Source organism: Bufo gargarizans, chromosome 3, assembly GCF_014858855.1.
Source record: "Bufo gargarizans isolate SCDJY-AF-19 chromosome 3, ASM1485885v1, whole genome shotgun sequence".
Lineage (NCBI taxonomy): Eukaryota > Metazoa > Chordata > Amphibia > Anura > Bufonidae > Bufo > Bufo gargarizans.
In genome coordinates, this window is record NC_058082.1 from 479,989,459 (window position 1) to 480,014,268 (window position 24,810).

The 24,810-nt window shown below is 43.3% G+C and overlaps 1 protein-coding gene across 1 annotated transcript in view; it reads right to left on the minus strand.

Moving 5' to 3' along the window:
• Nucleotides 1-7,023: 7,023 nt before the first annotated feature.
• Nucleotides 7,024-24,810, minus strand: part of BLMH (bleomycin hydrolase) — a 54,193-nt gene continuing 36,406 nt past the window's right edge. The window contains exons 10-12 of the mRNA XM_044286810.1: nt 23,454-23,571; nt 21,243-21,312; nt 7,024-8,313 (exon numbers count right to left, since the gene is read on the minus strand). Coding sequence (XP_044142745.1) covers nt 8,165-8,313; nt 21,243-21,312; nt 23,454-23,571 — 337 coding nt within the window. The 3' untranslated portion in view covers nt 7,024-8,164. The remainder of the gene's footprint in view (nt 8,314-21,242; nt 21,313-23,453; nt 23,572-24,810) is intronic.

Consider the following 24,810-nt stretch of genomic DNA (forward strand, 5'->3'; position numbering starts at 1 on the left):
CATTAAGGCCCATTGAAGGGGTTGTCCTACAAACAATTCTACATTTATGCCACATTTTTTAAACCAGCACCTGGAAATACTTTTGTAATTGCATGCAATTAAAAATTCCGTATAGCCATACAGACAGCCATAAAGACAACAGTGGTTCCTCTTTGCAATAATAGTAAACTCACTATCTTCAAGAGAGGACTCTCAGATCATCAACATCAAGTGCTACAAGACTCCCTGAGGACACATAATGTAGCTATCAACCCAAGTGCTTTTCTGGACTGATGCCACATCCAGGTCGCGCTCAGGGCTGCACACTCTATTAATAAACATTTTAGATACCGAAAGTGTAAATTGTGAAAAATTGCTGCCCGTTCCATGTAACAGATTCAGATCATATTCCTACCTGTACAGTTCCTCCAGCCCAGTTAATATCGGTTTTACAGTTCCACTAATTCAGACCATACTTCATTAGATATGGGTCTGATATTAGCTGATGCCGAGTCTCAGATTGCACAACCTTCAGTTACAGAAGATGATGGACAATATAACACATTACTAAGTGGGCACTAAAATCAGTAATTCTGCAGTATGAATAATGATTGGAGACCATGAACTTCATGACCCAATCTTAAATCATCCTGAATAATGATCGCCTACCAAAACCTACGGAAGATATTCAGAAAGTACCTGTGGCGGTTTTTAATTACCTATGCTTTTTGTTTCCAGCCTTGAACACCATTTTAGCTAAATCCAAAAGTTCCATATGGTGGGGGGAATGCATGAGGTGAGTAATGCTTCAGTTGTATTTTTTTTAATTGATTATGGCTGAAACACCCCTTTATATCAGTAGTAAAGAAGTCTCTAGTAAGCTCCCCCTAGTCGCAGATGCTAGCAATTATTTAAAGGGGTTGTCTGGGCTCAGAGCTAAACCCGGACATATCTCCATTCCTGACTTGAGCATGCTCTGATGCCCATTCGTGCAGGGCAAAGGCATTTTCTGGAGTTCTGGTGACGAACTGGGCTCTACTTAGGGCTGCCAGGCGGAGGCTTCCTCCCAGCAGTGAGCCTGGTGACGTCACCGGCACTGATGGGCGGGCTTTAGTGCTGCCCTAGTCTGTAAAACGGCTAGGGCAGCGCTAAAGCCGGCCATCAGAGCCGGTGACGTCGCCGAACACACTGCTGGCCGATCCTGCGCAGGGCAAGAGAGAGCATTGGAGCATGAAATGCTCCGATGCTAACATCAGGGGGACTGCCTGGGTGAAATTATGGGTATGTCCGGGTTCAGAGCTCTGAACTCGGACAACCCCTTTAACTCTGTTTGCTGAGGAGTTGGAGCTCTGAGAATCCAGTCATTACCTAAAGAATCATTTAGCAGCTCCTCTGATACGACTTACAATACGAATATAGGGGGAGATTTATCAAACTAGTGTAAAGGAAAAGTGGCTTAGTTGCCGATAGAAACCAATCAGATTCTACCTTTCATTTACCAAAGGAGCTGTCAAAAACGAAAGGTGGAATCTGATTGGTTGCTATGGGCAACTAAGGCTACTTTCACACTAGCGTTCGGGCGGATCCGTTCTGAACGGATCCGCTCATATTAATGCTGACGGAGGCTCCGTTCAGTACGGATCCGTCTGCATTAATAACTTTAAAAAAATTCGCAAGTGCGCAAGTAGCCTGCGCGGATCCGTTCAGACTTTCAATGTAAAGTCAATGGGGGACGGATCCACTTGAAGATTGAGCCACATTGTGGCATCTTCAAACGGATCCGTCCCCATTGACTTACATTGAAAGTCTGGACGGATCCGCACGCCTCCGAACGGCCAGGCGGACACCCGAACGCTGCAAGCAGCGTTCAGCTGTCCGCCTGTCCGTGCGGAGGCGAGCGGAGCGGAGGCTGAACGCCGCCAGACTGATGCAGTCTGAGCGGATCCGCCTCCATTCAGACTGCATCAGGGCTGGACGGCTGCGTTCGGGTCCGCTCGTGAGCTCCTTCAAACGGAGCTCACGAACGGAAACCCGAACGCTAGTGTGAAAGTAGCCTAAGCCAGTTCTACTTAACACCAGTTTGATAAATCTCCCCCATAACGTTCCATGTTCTATACAATTTAGTATTTAGATATATTGTGAGCAACCTGTTTAATTTACAGTGGTGTTCCAGCCAAACCTTTTAATGACATTTCCACAGACTAAGGCCTCATGCACACGACAGTTTTTTTTCACGGCCCGCAAAAACTGGGTCCGTGGGTCCGTGATCCGTGACCGTTTTTTCGTCCGTGGGTCTTCCTTGATTTTTGGAGGATCCACGGACATGAAAAAAAAGTCGTTTTGGCGTCCGCCTGGCCGTGCGGAGCCAAACGGATCCGTCCTGAATTACAATGCAAGTCAATAGGGACGGATCCGTTTGAAGTTGACACAATATGGTGCCATTTCAAACGGATCCGTCCCCATTGACTTTCAATGTAAAGTCTGGAGTTCTTTTATACCATCGGTTTGGAGTTTTCTCCAATCCGATGGTATATTTTAACTTGAAGCGTCCCCATCACCATGGGAACGCCTCTATGTTAGAATATACTGTCGGATATGAGCTACATCGTGAAAATCAGATCCGACAGTATATTCTAACACAGAGGCGTTCCCATGGTGATGGGGACGCTTCAGGTTAGAATATACTGAAAAACTGTGTACATGACTGCCCCCTGCTGCCTGGCAGGTGCTGCCAGGCAGCAGGGGGCAGACCCCCCCCCCGTTTTTAACTCATTGGTGGCCAGTGCGGCCGCCCCCCCTCCCTCCCCTGTAGTTAACTCATTGGTGGCCAGTGCGGCCGCCCCCCCCCCCTCCCTCCCCTGTAGTTAACTTCTTGGTAGCCAGCCCCCCCTCCCTCCCCTGTAGTTAACTAATTGGTGTCCAGTGGGCCCCCCCTCCGTCCGCTATAGATAACTCATTGGTGTCCAGTGGGCCCCCCCTCCGTCCGCTATAGATAACTCATTGGTGTCCAGTGGGCCTCCCCTCCCTCCGCTGTAGATAACTCGTTGGTGGCCAGTGGGCCCTCTCCCCTCCCTCCCCCTCCTAATTAAAATCGCCCCCCTATCATTGGTGGCAGTGGTGAGTACCGATCGGGGTCCCAGTGTAATCGCTGGGGCTCCGATCGGTAACCATGGCAACCGGGACGCTACTGCAGTCCCGGTTGCCATGGTAGCTTAGCAATTTGTAGAAGCTTCATACTTACCTGAAGAGCTGCGATGTCTGTGACCGGCCGGGAGCTCCTCCTACTGGTAAGTGAAAGGTCTGTGCGGCGCATTGCTTATAGCACAGACCTGTCACTTACCAGTAGGAGGAGCTCCCGGCCGGTCACAGACATCGCTGCTCTTCAGGTAAGTATAAAGCTTCTACAAATTGCTAAGCTACCATGGCAACCGGGACTGCAGTAGCGTCCCGGTTGCCATGGTTACCGATCGGAGCCCCAGCGATTACACTGGGACTCCGATCGGTACTCACCACTGCCACCAATGATAGGGGGGCGATTTTAATTAGGAGGGGGTGGGAGGGGAGAGGGCCCACTGGCCACCAATGAGTTATCTATAGCGGACGGAGGGGGGGCCCACTGGACACCAATTAGTTAACTACAGGGGAGGGAGGGGGGGGGGGCGGCCGCACTGGCCACAAATGAGTTAAAAACAGGGGGGGGGGGGGGGTCTGCCCCCTGCTGCCTGGCAGCACCTGCCAGGCAGCAGGGGGCAGTCATGTACACAGTTTTTCAGTATATTCTAACCTGAAGCGTCCCCATCACCATGGGAACGCTTCTGTGTTATAATATACTGTCGGAAATGAGTTTTCACGAAGTGAAAACTTAGATCAGAAAAAGCTTTTATGCAGACGGATCTTCGGATCCGTCTGTATGAAAGCAACCTACGGCCACGGATCACGGACACGGATGCCAATCTTGTGTGCATCCGTGTTCTTTCACGGACCCATTGACTTGAATGGGCCCGTGAACCGTTGGCCGTGAAAAAAATAGGACAGGTTATATTTTTTTCACGGCCTCGAAACACGGGTCACGGGCGCGGTGTAAAAACGGTGCACAAGCCGAGTTTTCTACGGCCCCATTGAAAGTCAATGGAGCCGCAGAAAAAAACGGAAAACGGCACAACGGCCACGGGTGCACACAACGGTCGTGTGCATGAGGCCTAAGTAACATCATTAATTGGCCAGAACCTCAACAAAGCAATAGATTGATGGCATGGCTGCCTCAAGGAGGAGTATAGATGGATGGATGCTCAGCCAGTGCTGTAAGTCCAGGGGCAGCAGACTGTGGTCTCCAGTTTTAGTGAGTGGTGGGGCTCCACTATCTTTTATCAGCTATACAGTGGATAGTAGGGCTGCACGATATGGGAATTTTGTGCGATTGCGATTAGGGCCCTAAAAATTGCGATAACGATATGCGATGCGATATTTTAAAGGGAATTGTGCTAGAGGTCTATTTGCTTGGATTTTCCCATATGAGCCGCTGACGCGGCTGGGTATGACATAGTTATGGGGGATCTGTGGAGGGCGCTGTTATAGGGGGTGGATCTGTGGAGGACGCTGTTATAGGGGGTGGATCTGTGGAGGACGCTGTTATAGGGGGTGGATCTGTGGAGGACGCTGTTATAGGGGGTGGATCTGTGGAGGACGCTGTTATAGGGGGTGGATCTGTGGAGGACGCTGTTATAGGGGGTGGATCTGTGGAGGACGCTGTTATAGGGGGTGGATCTGTGGAGGACGCTGTTATAGGGGGTGGATCTGTGGAGGACGCTGTTATAGGGGGTGGATCTGTGGAGGACGCTGTTATAGGGGGTGGATCTGTGGAGGACGCTGTTATAGGGGGTGGATCTGTGGAGGACGCTGTTATAGGGGGTGGATCTGTGGAGGACGCTGTTATAGGGGGTGGATCTGTGGAGGACGCTGTTATAGGGGGTGGATCTGTGGAGGACGCTGTTATAGGGGGTGGATCTGTGGAGGACGCTGTTATAGGGGGTGGATCTGTGGAGGACGCTGTTATAGGGGGTGGATCTGTGGAGGACGCTGTTATAGGGGGTGGATCTGTGGAGGACGCTGTTATAGGGGGTGGATCTGTGGAGGACGCTGTTATAGGGGGTGGATCTGTGGAGGACGCTGTTATAGGGGGTGGATCTGTGGAGGACGCTGTTATAGGGGGTGGATCTGTGGCGGACGCTGTTATAGGGGGTGGATCTGTGGAGGACGCTGTTATAGGGGGTGGATCTGTGGAGGACGCTGTTATAGGGGGTGGATCTGTGGAGGACGCTGTTATAGGGGGTGGATCTGTGGAGGACGCTGTTATAGGGGGTGGATCTGTGGAGGACGCTGTTATAGGGGGTGGATCTGTGGAGGACGCTGTTATGGGGTGGATCTGTGGAGGACGCTGTTATGGGGTGGATCTGTGGAGGACGCTGTTATGGGGTGGATCTGTGGAGGACGCTGTTATGGGGTGGATCTGTGGAGGACGCTGTTATGGGGTGGATCTGTGGAGGACGCTGTTATGGGGTGGATCTGTGGAGGACGCTGTTATGGGGTGGATCTGTGGAGGACGCTGTTATGGGGTGGATCTGTGGAGGACGCTGTTATGGGGTGGATCTGTGGAGGACGCTGTTATGGGGTGGATCTGTGGAGGACGCTGTTATGGGGTGGATCTGTGGAGGGCGCTGTTATGGGGTGGATCTGTGGAGGGCACTGTTATGGGGTGGATCTGTGGAGGGCACTGTTATGGGGTGGATCTGTGGAGGGCACTGTTATGGGGGATGTGTGCTATGACACATAGGGCCATGAGGGGGGCCAGCATAAGACACACATATAGCATCTTATGCTGGTCCCCCTCATGGCCCTATGTGTCCCCTCATGTGTCCTAAACTGCGCACATAACTGGCTTTGTGTGTAAAGTATTTTACTACTGTGTGAAACTAGCTCTCTCCTATTGATAAAATGGCCAGCCTCTGTACTCACTTTCACTATGAATGCACTGCAGCGAGCGTCACTTAGCTCCTCCCACTTAATTCAGGAAGCAGGAGCGTGACTAAGTGACGTCAGTCACGCGCCGGCCGGCCAGCTCGCTCCCGCTCGCTGCAGTGCATTCATAGTGAAAGTGAGTACAGAGGCTGGCCATTTTATCAATAGGAGAGAGCTAGTTTCACACAGTAGTAAAATACTTTACACACAAAGCCAGTTATGTGCGCGGGGCCCCTTCATATATAATCGCAGCATTTTTGGGTCGGCCAAATCGCCATATCGCATTTGGCGATTATCGCGATTCGATTATTTTTTTATATATATCGTGCAGCCCTAGTGGATAGGTAATGAATGTCTTTGGCTGAAGTGCGCCTTTAAAGAAGCACTGCCGCAAAAATCTTCATTCTCTGGCCCATTAGAAAGGTACATGATGTAAATGGTAGTGAAGGTCTTACCACTGACTGTATTTGTAAGAGTTATAACCTTCCTTCTGATCCTCAGCTGTGTCATGTGACCAACACTCTGATTCTCTTTTCATTCCTAGAAGACTGACATTGAGGCTCTCATTGGATTACAGAAAGAAACTGTCTTCTTGTCCACCTATAAGATGCTGTGTCAGTTGGAGAGGCAGAGTGTTGGTCAAATGACAAGGAGGTTATAGCTCACAAATACAGTCACTGGTAGGCACATTACACTACCGTTTACATCATGTACCCTTATAACATGTCAGAGAATAAAACATTTTTGTGGGAATGCTTCTTTAAGATAATCCACAATTCCGTTAACTGTGCACAACTGCGCAGTTACAAAATAAGAAATATAAAATTCAAGAATCTCACACATGGTTTTATTTAAAGACTGAACCCGTTAAATAAGTATTTAACATTTGGAATACATTAAAAACTACCTATAGTGACATCGACTGATAGGAACACATCTCAGACTTTTTTTTTGCTAGACTACATTACTGAGACAGGAAATAATAGCAGGACAAACTGAATGTATTAAAAGAAGAAAGGCCAGTCTGGGTTTCAAGATTTTATGTTTTTTTTTATTATTAAAAAGCACCATCTAAAATGATAAAAAGAGAAAAACAGAAGAATATAATCTAAAAAAAAAGCCACAAATGCTTTACAGCTCCTGCTTGTCTGGCTGCACAATGATGCCTTAATTCCATCCAAATTAGTAACTCAAAATGTTCACTGTAATGGACATATAAACCGTATGATGAAACTCTGTACATCTATGTGCCCTGCACTCATAGGTGACAATTACGATATCACATAACCAATCATAACGTATAAAAGTATATTCTTCCTAATAAAAAGAACAGTGTGATCCCAGGTCATATGGTCATTTTTGCCCTCAAGTGTCCTCGGAGACGTGCAATATATTCAGGTAATACTTTAAAGGGGTTGTGAGCTGCCTCAGCCTTGCACTAAAGTTGTGAATCTCCAAGGAACATCTAGGGGCGGGATGTGGCACTTTGAAGTCTTCTGAATGCATCCAAAATAATAATAAAAAAAAAGCTTCACTAAAAACACACAAAAATAATTACACAAGACACCATAATATAGATGAGCAGGGCTCAGTAAATTACCCACAAATCGCAACACCTCATCCCCCAACTTGATGAATCCATTGCACAACTTACTGCCATAAAATAGCAGTCAGGTGTTTCTTTTCCATCCTATTTTTGTATGCACGAAAGGTATATTTGGGATTGATTCCTCCAGATTACCGCCCATTTGTCTCAGTTATTATTTTCTATTTGTCACAGATTTCCAGTTGCCCTCTACAAGCAGCAATCCAGAATCTATACTGGTATATAATCTTCTATAAATCATTCTAGGGAAAAGTTAAAATTGAATTTCAGCATTTTTGATGTCTGCCAAGATCGTAACATAATCTGTTGGACTGGTCATGAGAAAAGAAAATTAAAACAGAGATACTGATGTACCAATATCACTGAATGAGCTAGACACAGGCGTTGTTCCTGAGTGGTGAGTTGGAGGTACGGCAGACCCGTGGGGTTTGATGCCTTTCCTCTTCTTGTTCTTGGTTAAACATGCAATGTTTGGTTGAATATATTGTTCCAGTGCTAAACCGAGGACATTTTTATCTTGATGGTGAGGGGAGGACAGTGGGAATAAATGGAATCCTTTCTTCTCTATGCCAAAGCACCCATAGGGTCCCAGGCTGGTAGCTCCACTGGGAGCTGCTTCAGCACCTTTAAAACTTCCTCAGGTACGTGTTTCTTGTCCACAACCACTTCGTAGACGTACTCCGAGAACCATTCATCAGTCATGATGAGGTAACCTAGGCAGAAGCAAAAGCATCTTAATTAGTCATAAGTCACCTAGACTTGTAAGGTAATTATTCGATGCCATACAGCAAGCAGATTTATTCAGATGTCTAACATTTTATAAACATTAGGTCATTTTACTCAAATATTATGCTCTATATACATACAGGACCATATATGCGCTCTTCAGGAATATACTAAAATTTATAACACAGGGATAAAACCAATAAACAACCAAAAGTACTAAACTGAGAACCCATCTGTGGTACTGGGGCCTTGATCTCGGAACTGTACATTATAATACTGGTAGAGAATTCATTATTCACTTTCTTTTTTTGAGATCTAAAAACCCTTGAGCTTACACGCCAAGCAGACTCAGAGCAATGTAACGTCAAGTTGATTCAGCTACAAAGATTAAGTTCTTCAAGAAATGCCAGAATCAGAGGGGATATGTTTCTCTGATAGGCAGAATGCCTGTCATTGTGTTAAGTTGTTTTTGCAGAATACATTTCCTTAGAGAATCCCACCCAGATTCCTGCACAATTTAAATTAGGCTGAAAACAAAAACGTTTGGAATGTGAACACTTTTCAAAGACGGTTGGAGCATAACCAAGTTTACAAAAGCTGCCAACCGGGCAAAAGCTGTGGTCATTTTTTGTGATTGACTACTTGTACCAGTGTTTTTTGACCAGTGACCCCCACAGCTGTAGTAAAACTACAGTTCTCATCATGCTGGGAATTGTAGTTTCACATCATCTAAAGGGCTACATGTTGGAGGTCATTGATTTACCAAAACCTTAAGTACATCGCTAATCGTCTGAATGCACCAAATGTGATATTACCACTATGGTTCAAGATGAAGAATGTAATGTAGATGTTTTATATTGTCAAATGTTCTTTACAAAACCTGAGAGGAGACCTCATTGCAGGGGGTATGGGATGAAACCAAAATGTCTACCCTATGTTAACACTAAGGCTGAGCGTGATGAAATTTATTTTTAAAACTTTCAATATACAGTACAGTAGTGTTCAAGAAAATAGCCGTTTAAAAAAGCTAATTCATTTCCATAAATGCAAATGCACTGGAAATACTACACATTCAATTCTTAATCAAAACAATAACCAAAATGTATCCAGTTTATGTTAACCAGTTCCGGACCTTAACTGTACATGTATGGTGGAAGTCCGGTCTTTAAAAGATGGCGCATGCATAGGAAATGCCGTAAAAACATAACCCATAAAACTGTGGAATTGTGTTTTTTTCCGCAATTACATCCAATTTTCCAGCATCCCACTACGTTGTATGTAATAGTATATGATGCCATTAAAGAGTACAACTTGTCCCACAAAAAACAATCCCACATACAGCTATGTGAATGGAAAAACAAAAAAAGTTATGTCCCTGGGACGGAAATGGAAAATTGCAAGGCACAGACAAGGGTTAATCTTTTTACAGAAAATAAAGTAAAAGGAATATTAGGTTGTTCAAAAATAGCAGTGCCAGTATTTTTTTTTTTTAAAGCAAAAATGTAATGTATAAACAAAAAAATGTTTGAGATTTCCCTTTTCTTTGAATTACTAAACTAGCATTTAGTGGCATCTGAGAACTGCTTGACATCCGTGTTGCATGGAGTGGATCAACTTCTGGCCCCTCTAAACAGGTATTCCAGTCTAGGACGACTGGACTGCATTCCACAGTTCATTTGCATTTTTCATGTCACACAACGTTGAGGTTAGGAGATTGCTGATTACTGGTGTGTTTTGGGTCATGTTGTGTTGAAACACCCATTTCAAGGGAATTTCTTCTTCAGCATAGGTCAACATGATCTCCTCCAGCCTTTGCCATTTTAGCCATCACCACTTCCCACTGCGTCTTTCAGGTTTTGGTTGCCACAAGGCATTAGAGATCATTTTAGCTGAGCAGCCTATAATTTGCTGCACTTCTCCATATGTTTTTATCTCTTCAATCAACTTTTTAATCAAAGTATGTTCTTCATCAGAACAATGTCTGGAATAACCCATTTTACCCAGTATTTCAGAAGGAAATGCACTATAACCAACATGTGTAACATTTACCACCCTCCTACCTAAAATAACCGAAACCGGTTATTCCACGAAATGAATGACTTCACATTCTAAATAAAATGATCTAACACCTATTATACAGAACAGAAGTATTTGAACACCCTGCGATTTTGCAAGTTCTCCCACTTAGTAATCATGGAGGGGTCTGAAATTCACATTGCAGGTGCATTCCCACTCTGAGAGACAGACATAAAAAAAAAAAAACATTCAAGAAATCACATTGTATGATTTTTAAAGAATGTATTTGTCTTGCACTGCTGAACATAAGTATTTGAACACCTGGGAAAATCAGTGTTAATATTTGGTACAGAAGCCTTTGTTTGCAATTACAGAGGTCAAACGTTTCCTGTAGTTCTTGACCAGGTTTGCACACAATGCAACAGGGATTTTGGCCCACTCCTCCACACAGATCTCCTCTAGATCTGTCAGGTTTGGGGGCTGTCACTGAGCAACACGGAGTTTCAGCTCCCTCCAAAGATGTTCTATTGGATTTAGGTCTTGAGACTGATTAGGCCACTCAAGAACCTTGATATGCTTCTTACGGGCCACTCCTTGGTTATCCTGGCTGTGTGCTTCGGGTCGTTGTTATGTTGGAAGATCCAGCCACGACCCATCTTCAATGCTCTGACTGAGTGAAGGAGGTTATTGCTCAAAATCTCACAATAAATGGCCTCATTCATCCTCTCCCTAATACAGTGCAGTCGTCCTGTCCCCTTCGCAGAAAAACACCCCCAAAGCATGATGTTACCACCTTCACAGTAGGGATGGTGTTCTTGGGATGCAACTCATCCTTCTTTTTCCTCCAAACATGACGAGTGAAGTTTAGACCAAAATGTTCTACTTTGGTCTCATCTGACCACATGACTTTCTCCCATGCCTCCTCTGGATCATCCAGGTGGTCATTGGCAAACTTCAGACGGGCCTGGACATGTGATGACTTGAGCAGGGGAACCTTCCGTGCAATGCATGATTTGAAACCATGACTGTGTAGTATTCTACCAACAGTGACCTTTGAAACTGTGGTCCCAGCTCTCCATGTCATTGACCAGCTCCTCTCTTGTAGTTCTGGGCTGATTCCTCACCTTTCTTAACTTTAGGGATACCCCACGAGGTGAGATCTTGCATGGAGCCCCAGTCCGAAGGAGACTGACAGTCGTCTTTAGCCTCTTCCATTTTCTAACAATTGCTCCAACAGTTGATCTATTTTCACCAAGCTGATTGGCAATTGCCCCGTAGCCCTTTCCAGCCTTGTGGAGGTCCACAATTTTGTCTCTGGTGTCTTTTGACAGCTCTTTGGTCTTGCCCATGGTAGTAGTTGGTGTCTGACTGACTGCTGGGTGGACAGGGGTCTTTAAAGAGCTCAGACAGGTGCCACTAAGTTAGATTGAGGAGTTGAGTAGAGGTGAACTTTTTAAAGGCACAGTAACAGGTCTTTGAGACAGAATTCTTGCTGTTTCCCAGGTGTTCAAATACTTATGTTCAGCAGTGCAAGACAAATACATTCTTTAAAAATCATACAATGTGATTTCCTGAATATTTTTTTTTAATTCTGTCTCAGAGTGGGACTGCACCTACAATTTGAAATTTTAGACCCCTCCGTGATTTCTAAGTGGGAGAACTTGCAAAATCGCAGGGTGTTCAAATACTTCTGTTCCTCACTGTATGCATTATAAAGCGTGTTTTGTAGAGTAGGATTGGTTTGAGGGTACCACCATTGCAATTTATAAGGAGGCCTATTTTAAGGTGGCATTTCCTCTAATGCGCTTATCTTTGCTTGTGTAAGGGTGCTGCTTCCGCAAGCTGATAGACTCCTATTTCCACACGGAGATTTCCAAAAATTACTACGCTTTTCCTCAGTTCCGGGTCAGATTTAAGAGGAAGTTAGTTCCCCTTCTCCATTGTTACTCTGTTAGCAATGCGCTTCAAACTTGATTTAAGCAGAAAGGAAGAACTAGTGCTAGATCAGGCCTTGGTGTAGACATATGTAATGATAAGAGGGCCAGCAAAGCTAAATGACCATGCATATGACCTAACTAGCAAGTTTTTATAGCTGCTTCAGCCAACATATAAGGCAGAGGCCATGGTGGTGATTTGAATAGCAAGGAGAACAAAGTACCAATGTAAAATTGATAGAAGGCTCACACAAAAACAAAATGGATAGTGGAGGGTTCACTATCAATTTGTTTCACGCGATCCCAATATAAAAAGAGAAAAATAGATAAAGAGAGATAGGCACTCCTCCTTCTGTAATGTATTTAGTACAAGATGTATTACAAAATGTATTATGATAACCCAAACCAACTAAATAAATATAAAAACAAAAATTAAAAAATCAGCATGATCCAGTATTACACATAATAAAATAAATTAAATAATATCCCCAAAATATCAGTTAAGGACGTAGCATATAAGGGTAATTCATGCAATAAAGTTGTAAATCATGATAGACATATATTTGCATAATAACTATAACCATACAATCATGTAGTAAATTTAATATTCGTTCAATAATCAAGGTCTCTTGTAATTAATTACCCAAAATCATGATTGATCACAGTATCTTATAATTTATATCCAGCAAATAGATTTGTTATTTTGTGGTCATGATTAATCTTCTTAATAATAAAAAACAACTATTAAAAATCAAATAGTAAAGGATTGATCTTCTTCATGATAAAAAATACTATTGTAAACTAAAACTAAAAACAGAGAAGAAGTTCTTAATGGCTATAGAGACCTTTGGCGCGATTTTTTATTATTGCACTGTACTAAATTTTGAACGCAGGTTAAATCATCTGCTGGAATTTTCGCAAAGGTTTACAGCTATACAAAATGGGCCCAGTGGTTATTTATGCGGTGTTGTAACTACACCCAGAATGTTTGTACGTGCGGATACAATCTGGAGTAAATCTGCACCAAGTTATAGGTGGTGTAAACTTAGGCTACTTTCACACAAGCGGTTTCATTTTCCGGTATTGAGATTCGTCAGGGTCCAGGAAAAACGCTTCCGTTACTGATAATACAACCATCTGCATCAGTTATGAACGCATCCGGTTGTATTATCTTTAACGTTTTCTGTTGTGTCAGAGAAAACGGATCTGTCCCCATTTACTTGCGCTGCATCCCAGGATGGAAAGCAAACCGCAGCATGATGCGGTTTGCTCTCCGGTATGAGAACGGAACGTAATGCATTTTGGAGCATTCCGTTCAGTTACGTTTTGTCCCCATTGACAATGAATGGGGATATTTTCTGGTATTGAGACCCCATGATGGATCTGAATACCGGAAAATATAACGCTAGTGTGAGAGTAGCCTTAGAGAGTTTTTTGGCACAAGGACACGTTTTTTGGAGCATGGAAAAAATTCTGGTGCACACAGACAAAATTCTGGTAGAAATCTGGAGAAAAATTTATAATACTCCAAATTTATAAAGGTTCATGCGCCACAATAGTAAATTTGTCTAATATTATTACTGTGATTTGTATTCTTGGTGTAAAATGCGACACTGTTAGTAAATCTGCCCCAGTATTACATTTAAAACAGTCATCAAAACGCCACTTAATTTATAGATAAGTTTCTCTATTATTGAGAGCAGGAATCATAACATGGTCTCGAATATATATCCGGTGTGGGCAATACTACAAAGAAGCGTTCACCTTTATATAACAGTATCCAATAACAAGCTATAGAATTGTTCCTTTAATCTCTGTGGCGCTTTGCAGAGCTCCATTCCAGACAGTCTGCGCTCCAGCCCTGAACCTCTACTAATTAATAAAGCTGTTAGACATTGCAAGGATTTGAGGATTTGAAATTGATTACAACTCGTCCAGGCCATTGCTGGCTCAAATACAGAAACGTACAGGCAATTTCAATTTACCCTCCCCAGACACAAGCTTTGTATCCATGGTCTGGTATTTATGACATAACTATCAGGACATTGTATCCTTGGCTTATAAAAATACAGCTACACTGTTTCACCAAGTGTCCGGGGAGCCAAAATGTCAAGGCAATCAGGTTACATACATACAGACGTGGACAAAATTGTTGGTACCCTTTGGTCAATGAAAGAAAAAGTCACAATGGTCACAGAAATAACTTTAATCTGACAAAAGTAATAATAAATTAAAATTCTATAAATGTTAACCAATGAAAGTCAGACATTGTTTTTCAACCATGCTTCAACAGAATTATGTAAAAAAATAAACTCATGAAACAGGCATGGACAAAAATGATGGTACCCCTAGAAAACACAGAACATAATGTGACCAAAGGGACATGTTAATTCAAGGTGTGTCCACTAATTAGCATCACAGGTGTCTACAACCTTGTAATCAGCCATTGGGCCTATATATATGGCTCCAGGTAATCACTGTGTTGTTTGGTGATATGGTGTGTACCACACTCGACATGGACCAGAGGAAGCAAAGGAAAGAGCTGTCTCAAGAGATCAGAAAGAAAATTATAGACAAGCATGTTAAAGGTAAAGGCTATAAGACCATCTCCAAGCAACTAGATGTTCCTGTGAGTACAGTTGCACATATTATTCATAAGTTTAAGATCCATGGGACTGTAGCCAACCTCCCTGGACGTGGCCGCAGGAGGAAAATTGATGACAAATCTAAGAGACGGATAATCCGAATGGTAACAAAAGAGCCTAGAAAGACTTCTAAAGAGATTCAAGGTGAACTTCATGCTCAAGGAACATCAGTGTCAGATCGCACCATCCGTCGTTGTTTGAGCCAAAGTGGACTACATGGGAGACGACCAAGGAGGACACCATTGTTGAAAACGAATCATAAAAAAGCAAGACTGGAATATGCCAAACTACATGTTGACAAGCCACAAAGCTTCTGGGAGAATGTCCTGTGGACAGATGAGACAAAAATCGAAGTTTTTGCCAAGGCACATCAGCTGTATGTTCACAGACGAAAAAATGAAGCATATCAAGAAAAGAACACTGTCCCTACTGTGAAACATGGAGGAGGCTCTGTTATGTTCTGGGGCTGCTTTGCTGCGTCTGGCACAGGGTGTCTTGAATCTGTGCAGGGTACAATGAAATCTCAAGACTATCAAGGAATTCTAGAGAGAAATGTATACTAGCCAGTGTCAGAAAGCTTGGTCTCAGTCGCAGGTCATGGGTCTTGCAACAGGACAATGACCCAAAACACACCGCTAAAAACACCCAAGAATGGCTAAGAGGAAAAAATTGGACTATTCTAAAGTGGCCTTCTATGAGCCCTGACCTCAATCCTATTGAGCATCTTTGGAAGGAGCTGAAACATGCAGTCTGGAAAAGGCACCCTTCAAACCGGACACAACTGGAGCAGTTTGCTCATGAGGAGTGGGCCAAAATACCTGCTGAGAGGTGCAGATGTCTCATTGACAGTTACAGGAAGCGTTTGATTGCAGTGATTGCCTCAAAAGGTTGCGCAACAAAATATTAAGTTAGGGGTACCATCATTTTTGTCCATGCCTGTTTCATGAGTTTATTTTTTTACATAATTCTGTTGAAGCATGGTTGAAAAACAATGTCTGACTTTCATTGGTTAACATTTATAGAATTTTAATTTATTATTACTTTTGTCAGATTAAAGTTATTTCTGTGACCATTGTGACTTTTTCTTTCATTGACCAAAGGGTACCAACAATTTTGTCCACGTCTGTATATACTTTTACATAAGGGACTGGATTCAAACAAACATATGCTTTCACAGGCCTGTTACAAAGACTATTTTTTTTTTCAGGAGAACGTTCCTTTAATCCATGTCTAATAATCGTCAGTAATAGGTTTCAGGACCAAAGGGTTAAAAGTAACTCTTGTTTCATATATGAATAGTACAAGTGAATATAAGAAACTTTGTAACATATCTTATCAGAGAAAGATCCTTCCTTCTCCTATCAGTTTCCTCTCCTGCTCCCTTCCTCTTCACTAACTCCGAATTCACTGCTCAAATCTGTCTTCAGTGAAGTGTCAGATTACATAGAAGTCTATGGACAGGGGAGCGGGGAGGAGGAGAAGGGAGGGGGCTGCTGGAGACAAGCAGAGAGACAGAGACTGCTGTTGGTTTTTAAAGGATAACTTTCATATTATTATTTTTTCTATAATTGGATGTCTCATTACGTTTACATTAGTGGCCTAGTTTATACTTTTGGCTAGGTATTAAATTACCATGCAATTCCTGCATGTTCGGCCCTCCCTCTGGCATTTTAGCTTTGCCGCTAAAAGAGCGTTGTTAGGTGTCCTCCGTCTCCCAGCTTCTTCAATCAGAAGACGGAGGACGTAGAAGTGGGCAGTCCCGAACTCTGCCTGCTCGCTCCCATCTGAACCCGGAAGTTACTTTCTGCATAGAGAGCTGTAAATCACGTTCTACTAAGCATTACACCAGGTACCCAGCCACAAGTGTAAAAAAAATGGAAATACACATAAACCCCTGCACTGACGTTCAGCAGTGAGTGTTGAGGAGATCGGGCCGTGCTGCTGTGTTTCTGTGCCCTGATCTCCCCTTCAGGATGGCCGAGCCAGAGAAAATTGTTATTTCAGACAGGGAGAATGGCCGAGCGGTTTAGTAGATTGTCAGCTGTAACTTACAGCTGACAATCTACTGTAACGGCCGACATCAGTGGATGTCTGCCGTTTAATCCCTACCTTGCGGCGGTCTGTAGGGACCGCTGTATGGAAGGGGTTAACAGTGAGGAAGCTCACCTGTCCCCCCTCCCGGCACTGCTGTGGCAGCGTCCGGATTCCTCAGAGCAGAGGGAGGGAGATCTTTTTATGTGTCCAGGCTGAAATGATGCGCAGCAATACAGCCACTTGCTAAAATGTATAGGCTCTCAGGAGGAAAAGGGCGTGTTGACGTGTGGACAACTCCAATTGGTTGAGTTGAGGCAGCGAGTACCCGAGATTAGCACAATGCGTTCTAGGTAGTGAGGGAAGGCGGGCTTAGCCTCAGGGTGAGGGAGAGGCAGAATGAAGTCTGATGAAGAACAGTTGCTATGGACGGAATCTTCTTAAATATGGGTTAAGTGGGGAAAGAAATTAGTGATCATGGATTATCACCTCAGTAGTAACTACATATGTGAAAATGTTAATTTTGAGTTAAAATATGACAGTTATCCTTTAAGTATTTTAATGTCTACTGCTGTGTAATGTCCTCTATTACTCCTGCTGCTTCTGAGGTTGTGTTACAGAGAGCAAAAGGAGCAGAATCTCCTGTTTCTCCATGTCCTGTGTCTGGGCAGACATGATTCCAGCTAGTCTCTACCCACCAGCTCAGACTAAATTAGAATTACTGACGGATTGCTAAGGGAAAACTGATAAAAATGCCAGATACAAAGTCACGATTTATCAGGTATTTTCTTTTCTTACAGAGAGCACCTTAATTGGCGTGAAAAGTCTTATAAGCCATATATGCTCCTCTGGAATTCTGGGAAGATAGTATGCAAATGAGCTCTTAACAAGCTCTGCCTCTAATGCCACCAGATGTAAGGCAGCTATCCTATAAGTAAGTCAATGTTCAACCCTTTAAACAGGCCTTGAGACATGACTCAGATAAGCCAGCACTTAATCTGCAGACAGCCACCTTCTTCCCAGATACAATAATGGCCAGAAATCGTGTTATTCCTCATGTAACTCACGTGGCTGCCTATTCAGAAAAATTAACTGAAATGACAATTAGGTGACATCCACACGACCGTATTTTTTGTCCGCATCCGATCCATGCTTTTTTTTGTGGATCGGATGTGGATTTATTTTAATGCGGACAGTACACCGGGTGCAATCCACATCTGTATGCCCATTCCGTAGTCCCGCAAAAAAGATGTCCTATTCTTGTCCGTTTTGCGGACAAGCATAGGCATTTCTACAATGGATCTGCAAAAAAACGGATGTCATACATATTTTTGCAGATTCACATTTTGTGGGCCGCAAGATACATATGGTTGTGTGAATGGACCCTTACACTTATAGGCCCTGTTTTATCATGCCTTCAAAAGACTTTTTTCATTTTTACACCACTCGCTTCAGTTTTGAAATTTTGGTGGGAAAGTGGGTGTGGTTCATTTATGTTACTGGGTTTCACTTCAGATTTATTAGAAAGTTGTAAAAAAAAAAAGTTGCAATATCCCTCCAGTGGGAGGATGGAGAAGGAAAGCTGGAGGAGCTTTTCTAGACAAAAGTGTTAGGCGTAAGGATAAGACAAATTTATCAAACAACATGCCACATCAAATATTCCCCTCATGATAAATTCTCCTCAAATTTTTTTCTGCCCCTTTTTTATTTATTGAGTTTGATATAGGTGATAGAATTGTTGTTCAGGCGTCTTGCCTAAGGTAAAGTAATACAAATACCTAGATAAAGAACTAGCGGTACACTTCTAGATATGCATGCAGAAAACAGGAAACAGGTTGACCGGGTTAGGCTACTTTCACACCTGCGTTTAGGTGCGGATCCGTCTGGTATCTGCACAGACGCAAACGCTTGTATCCGTTCAGAACAGATCTGTTTGCATTACTCTGTAAAAAAAAAATCTAAGTGTAAGTCAAACGAATCCGTCCTGACTTACATTGAAAGTCAATGGGGGACGGATCCGTTTACAATTGCACCATATTGTGTCAGTGAAAACGGATCTGTCCCCATTGACTTACATTGTAAGTCAGGACGAATCCGTTTGGCTCCGCATCGCCAGCAGCGTTTTGGTGTCCGCCTCCAGAGCGGAATGGAGACTGAACGGAGCCAAACTGATGCATTCTGACCGGATCCTTATCCATTCAGAATGCATTGGGGCTAAACTGATCCGTTTGGGGCCACTTGTGAGAGCCTTGAAACGGATCTCACAGGCGGACACCGAAACGCCAGTGTGAAAGTAGCCTAAACTGATACACAACGTTTCACAAATATATTGCATATATCCCTGTGATGAATTGAAAAGCAAAGTTACACCACATGGTCGACTGAGCCTCAGAAAGAATCCCCAAGTGAGGTTTACAGGTTCACTAGGCGATTAGGGTTCATTCACACGACCATATGTACTTTGTGGTCCGCAAAAAATACGAATGATGTCTGTGTTGCATCCGTTTTTTTTTTGGAGATCCATTGTAACAATGCCCATCCTTGTCTGCAAAACGGACAAGAATAGGACATGTTCTCTCTTTTTTGCAGGTCTACGGAACGGACATACGGATGCAGACAGCATGGGTCCGCATTTTTTGCAGATGGGATGCGGACCAAAAATATGGTCATGTGAATGGGGCCTCATTAGAATTCTCAGCATTCTAATTTGTGTAACTGTTGAAACCGGAAATAATCCTAAGGGTCCATTCACACAACCGCGGCCGCGTGTTGTGGACACGTGTGCTTCCGGATCCGTGCAGCTGCGCTGCAAAAAATAGGACATATCCTCTCTTTGGCCGCATCTTGTGGACCCGTTAAAAGTCAATGGGTCTGCACCACGATGCACACGGCCGGTATCGTGTATTGCGGATCTGCGGTTTGCAAAACGGACAAGGTCTTATGCTGTAAGAATGTCAAAACTCATGATTACTACGATTTTCAATACAAAAGAATGTCCACATGCAGTGGAATTGTTGCAAATGATTTTTGCCGCAATTCTGCAGAAAGTGAAGGGAAATCTTTCGCAGTAATTCTATACAAAATTGTGTAGTAAAATTACTTTAAAAAACGAAACAAAGAAAAAACACGCATCTCTCATCCCCGACCAGCCTCTTGCGAGGATGTCTCAATGACTGGTCATGTAACATGGCCATCACAGGAGGCCCGGATGTACAGAGGCGAGTAGGCGACCAGTCAACAGAGCCACAGAAGTCCCAGGGAGGTGAGAATAGTTTTGTTATTTTAAACCGCGTGTAAAGTGTTATTTTCCTATTTAAGAATTTCACTGCGGGTCAATCAGTCAATCTGCGGCAAAATCTGCAACAACTGGTGTCTGTTGGGCCACTGGCTTCCTCAACAACTGGTGTCTGTTGGGCCACTGGCTTCCTCAACAACTGGTGTCTGTTGGGCCACTGGCTTCCTCAACAACTGGTGTCTGTTGGGCCACTGGCTTCCTCAACAACTGGTGTCTGTTGGGCCACTGGCTTCCTCAACAACTGGTGTCTGTTGGGCCACTGGCTTCCTCAACAACTGGTGTCTGTTGGGCCACTGGCTTCCTCAACAACTGGTGTCTGTTGGGCCACTGGCTTCCTCAACAACTGGTGTCTGTTGGGCCACTGGCTTTCTCAACAACTGGTGTCTGTTGGGCCACTGGCTTCCTCAACAACTGGTGTCTGTTGGGCCACTGGCTTCCTCACTGACATAAATTGACATCCTAAAAATCCATACCACAGGTCAATTTATAACTTTTTCTGCAGCACATCTGGATGAAAAATCTGCAGCAATTCCATCTTGTGTGAACAAGTTCTATAACCTATCATGCTCCGCCATACAAAAGCATGGCTCATTACTGTGCAACACTTTACCGTGCTATATCCCATTGGTATACAAAGAGGGGGGTCTGCTAACAAAATTCAAACTAGCCTCCAATCAGGATGCACAGTTTTGCCACCCAAGACATAACAGACTTTGTTTCTCCCTTTATTTACTTTCTATAAACCTTGAGACAATTTCTCTCCCAACACGTAGCCAACAATGCAATTCCCGTGGACAAGGAAGTCCGGCACAGGTACTTACCACCCAATGGCTCCAAAGCACTGCATGGTGTGCCTTATGATATGTACCCCGTAACCATCTCCATTGTGCTTTTGTCATTTTATGCACAGTGCCTGAGGTCACTTAACTTGCCTCAAAATGTTCTCAAATAATAACCTACCCATTATCATGACTTTGACGTAAAACCAGACTTACCTTTATTTCCACGATCATCTCCCCAGGAATTCTCAACTCGCCATTTTTCATACTCTCCTTCTTGGCCGTCCTGGAAAAGAACACAATGTTAGATGCTAGCAGGGTGGGAGTATTAATCAAAGACCTGTGGGTACTGATGTAATGACAACAGTTTTCTGAGTTAAGGAGGATCCGTCACCTCTCCTGATCCTGTCTGTTTTAGTAACTACTTGCATTTTCCATATAATAACAATTCTGGAAAATCTGTTCTTGTGCCCCCCTCGTGCCATTCCTAATTATTCTTTCTAGAAGTTATGCATAAATATGCACTGAAGGTCCAGCTGGGTGTTACCAGTTGGAGGTGTGTCCCTGCACAGTCTGACATTATTCAATCAGTGCTGCCAGTGCCAGACTGTGCAGGGACACATCCCCAATTGGTAACACCCATCTGGACTCTTACTGCAGACTGCTATCAATTCATTCATAACTTCTAGCAGGAACAATAAAGGAACGGCACAACATAGAGCCATAAGAACAGATGCCCCAGAATTGTTATTACAAAGGGGGAATCAAGTAGTATCTAAGGCTACTTTCACACTACCGTTAATATTTTAGGGTCTCAATACTGGGGGAAAAAAACGTTAATTGTCAATGGGGACAAAATGTAACTGAACAGAACGGAACGCTCCAAAATGCTGCGGTTTGCTTTCTGTCCTGGGATGCGGAGCAAAATGGATCCGTCATCACCCACAATGCAAGGATAGATCATCCGTTAAAAAATCTCAGAAAGCCCTTTTAAATGTCAAACCACTCAACAAGCAGTTTCCAAAGAGACTGTTTCTGGACAGGAGCACGTACCCTGGGAGAACTTATTACCCCCATCCCATCCAATGAGCGGCAGCTTATCGGATGCCTTTGATGCTATTAGGTGAAGTATGAGAGTTAACAAGGCACAAGTCACAAGCTAATCTCCACCAGCAGCAGGAACAAGCTTTTACTGTTGCTCAAACGCAACTGCGGATTTAACTTTGCTCAATCCTTTACCGGCCCTACTCGGGCAGCACAAATTCCCAGAGTGGTTTTCTTTCTTCTGCCCTTTATGCTATTTTATTAGATAATCCAGATAAGAACCACAAGAGAACCGCATTCTGTAACCATTGGGGTGGGAAGAATAACAGAGTGGGAGAAGGTGTTGGAAGGAGTACCTCGGTTTTCCCCAGGTCCGGCCACCCCAGGTCCTCATACAGCTGATTGTGGGGGTGTCGGACCCTGCCAATCTGATATTAATGACCTATCCTGAGAATAGGGCTTCAATATTGAAAGCCCGGACAACCCCTTTACCACCTGTTTTGCCCAAGTCCAGCTCGGGCAGTGGGAATAGTAATTAAGTACTGCTCAGGCAGGAGGGGAGGGCTGCTTTAGACGCTGCTATCTCCTGAAACATGACAATGGTCTTGTTTGAAAGCAGACATTCCAGGCTTTCATACAAGACCAAAATGACAGCATTCGTCCAAGCAACAGACAAGAAATGTTACTTTCACTTTCAGCTGCATCCCAATTTCTATCAGTGATATCTTACCTTGTACTAAACAGATTGCTGTCTTGTATTGTTTGAAAGTTGACATTCCAATACCAAGCCCATATCTCTAGCTGGTACCAAACCAGAGATATGAGCAGTATTTTCATTTTTTTTTATTCCTGGAGAACCTCTTTAAAGTCAGAGATAGATTTATCACAAAAGCTGCCCACCGCAGCAATATTCAGTACATAACTGCCTGCATAGAGGTATCACAAAATTATAGCAAAATTTTTTTTAAAATAACATTTAAAAACATTCCAGGCCCACCGTTTAAAGCAGTCTGCTTCCATTACTATGCTCATATGGGCGTATACTATTACAATTTCTTTTAAAGAGCCTCTGATGAGTCTTTTAAAGGTAAATGTAGGCACCAATTCAGTTTTGTTAATGCGGAAGGCTGCAGCTGCTTTTCTCGGCCTGTGGAAGGGTCGGCTTAATTATCGCCCTAGTCTTAACCCTGAACAAGATTTAATTAGGGATGAGCGAACCAGAACTGATGGGACAGCGGCCATTTTGTTTCCCCTGATGATTGCTCCCCAGACAAAAAGAGCCATTATAAATAATCTAAGGTATTTCAGAATATATTTATAATAAAGTAATGTTTAAGTATTTTTCATTTTCTTAATTCCCGGAGAACCCCTTTAAACTCTAACCTTCTCAGTGACGGCAGTCAGAGCCATGGCATGGGTCATCAACGAGTCTCCAAAAATAAGTCTCTCCGCCTTGTTCATGTTCTTGACAGAAAGACCAAACACCAGCTCATGGTCAAATCTGAAATAAAAGAACAGAAATGTTTGAAATACAACATAATCAAGTGCCATGAAAATACAAAATATAAAATAAATGGTGCTCAAAGGGGTTGTGCCATGAAAAATATTCTACATTTTTAGAACCATCACCTGGATCTGAACACTTTTTTAATTGCTTGTAATTAAAAATTTAGTATAACCATTGAGCTATTCAATAAAATGTATCTGTATAGCGCCACCTGCTGTTTGTTCTCTTTCTTACTGCTTGTCCACCTCACTGAGGTGGTCGCACATGCTCAGTTTAAATATTCATCTACCACCAGTCATGTCTTCTGTTAGAAACTGACAGTTCCGGGAAATAGCTACAGAAGAAAGGACATACCCTGAGAAAGGACACACCTCCTGAGCTGTGATAGGGAGAGAGTTGCAGCTGGTTCTAGCTTTGTTGGAAAGAGATTGTCGTATCTTATTTTAATTTTTTTAATCAATCATGGCGAAACCGCTTTAAAATGAATGTTTATAGCGGTTTTATGACCCACATTGATCCCGAGATCGAATGTGCTTTCATTTACCATTGTCCATAATGTTTTCCAATCATTTTGGTGGAGAGCACATCCATCAAATGGCTCTAGACCCCAATGGTCATCATATTACAATTTGAAGTAAAAAAATAATATGAAAACTGCCTAATACACACGATAGTAAAAACTCAGATCTGAAAAAGCTAATACTATTATTTTCTGTTATAACCATGTTATAACGGAAAATAATAAAGTGAAGTTCGGGTCCCCATTGACTTCAATGGGGTTCGGGTCCAAGTTCGGATCAAGTTTGGGTCCCGAACCCGAACTTTTATTTAAAGTTCAGCCGAAACTCCCCGAACATCTAGGTGTTCGCTTAACTCTAATAATAAGCATAAAACAAAGTATTACTTACAAATTCAACAGCTTAAGGGTCCATTCACACGTCCTGTTTTTTTTCATCCTGAAAAACGGTCCGTTTTTTGCGGATCCGTTGTTCCTGAAAATGTTTCCGTATGTCATCCGTATGTCATCCGTTTTTTGCGGATCCGCAAAAAACGGGAGCATGTATACATTTCAATAATCAAATAAAGTTGTTTGGATTTCTTTGAAAAAAAATTGAAAAAAAATAAAATAAAAAATTTGTTATGTGTTTCCAGGAACGGAATCCGCAAAAAACGGATGACATACGGAATGACATCCGAATGTCATCCGTTTTTTGCGGATCCATTGACTTTGTA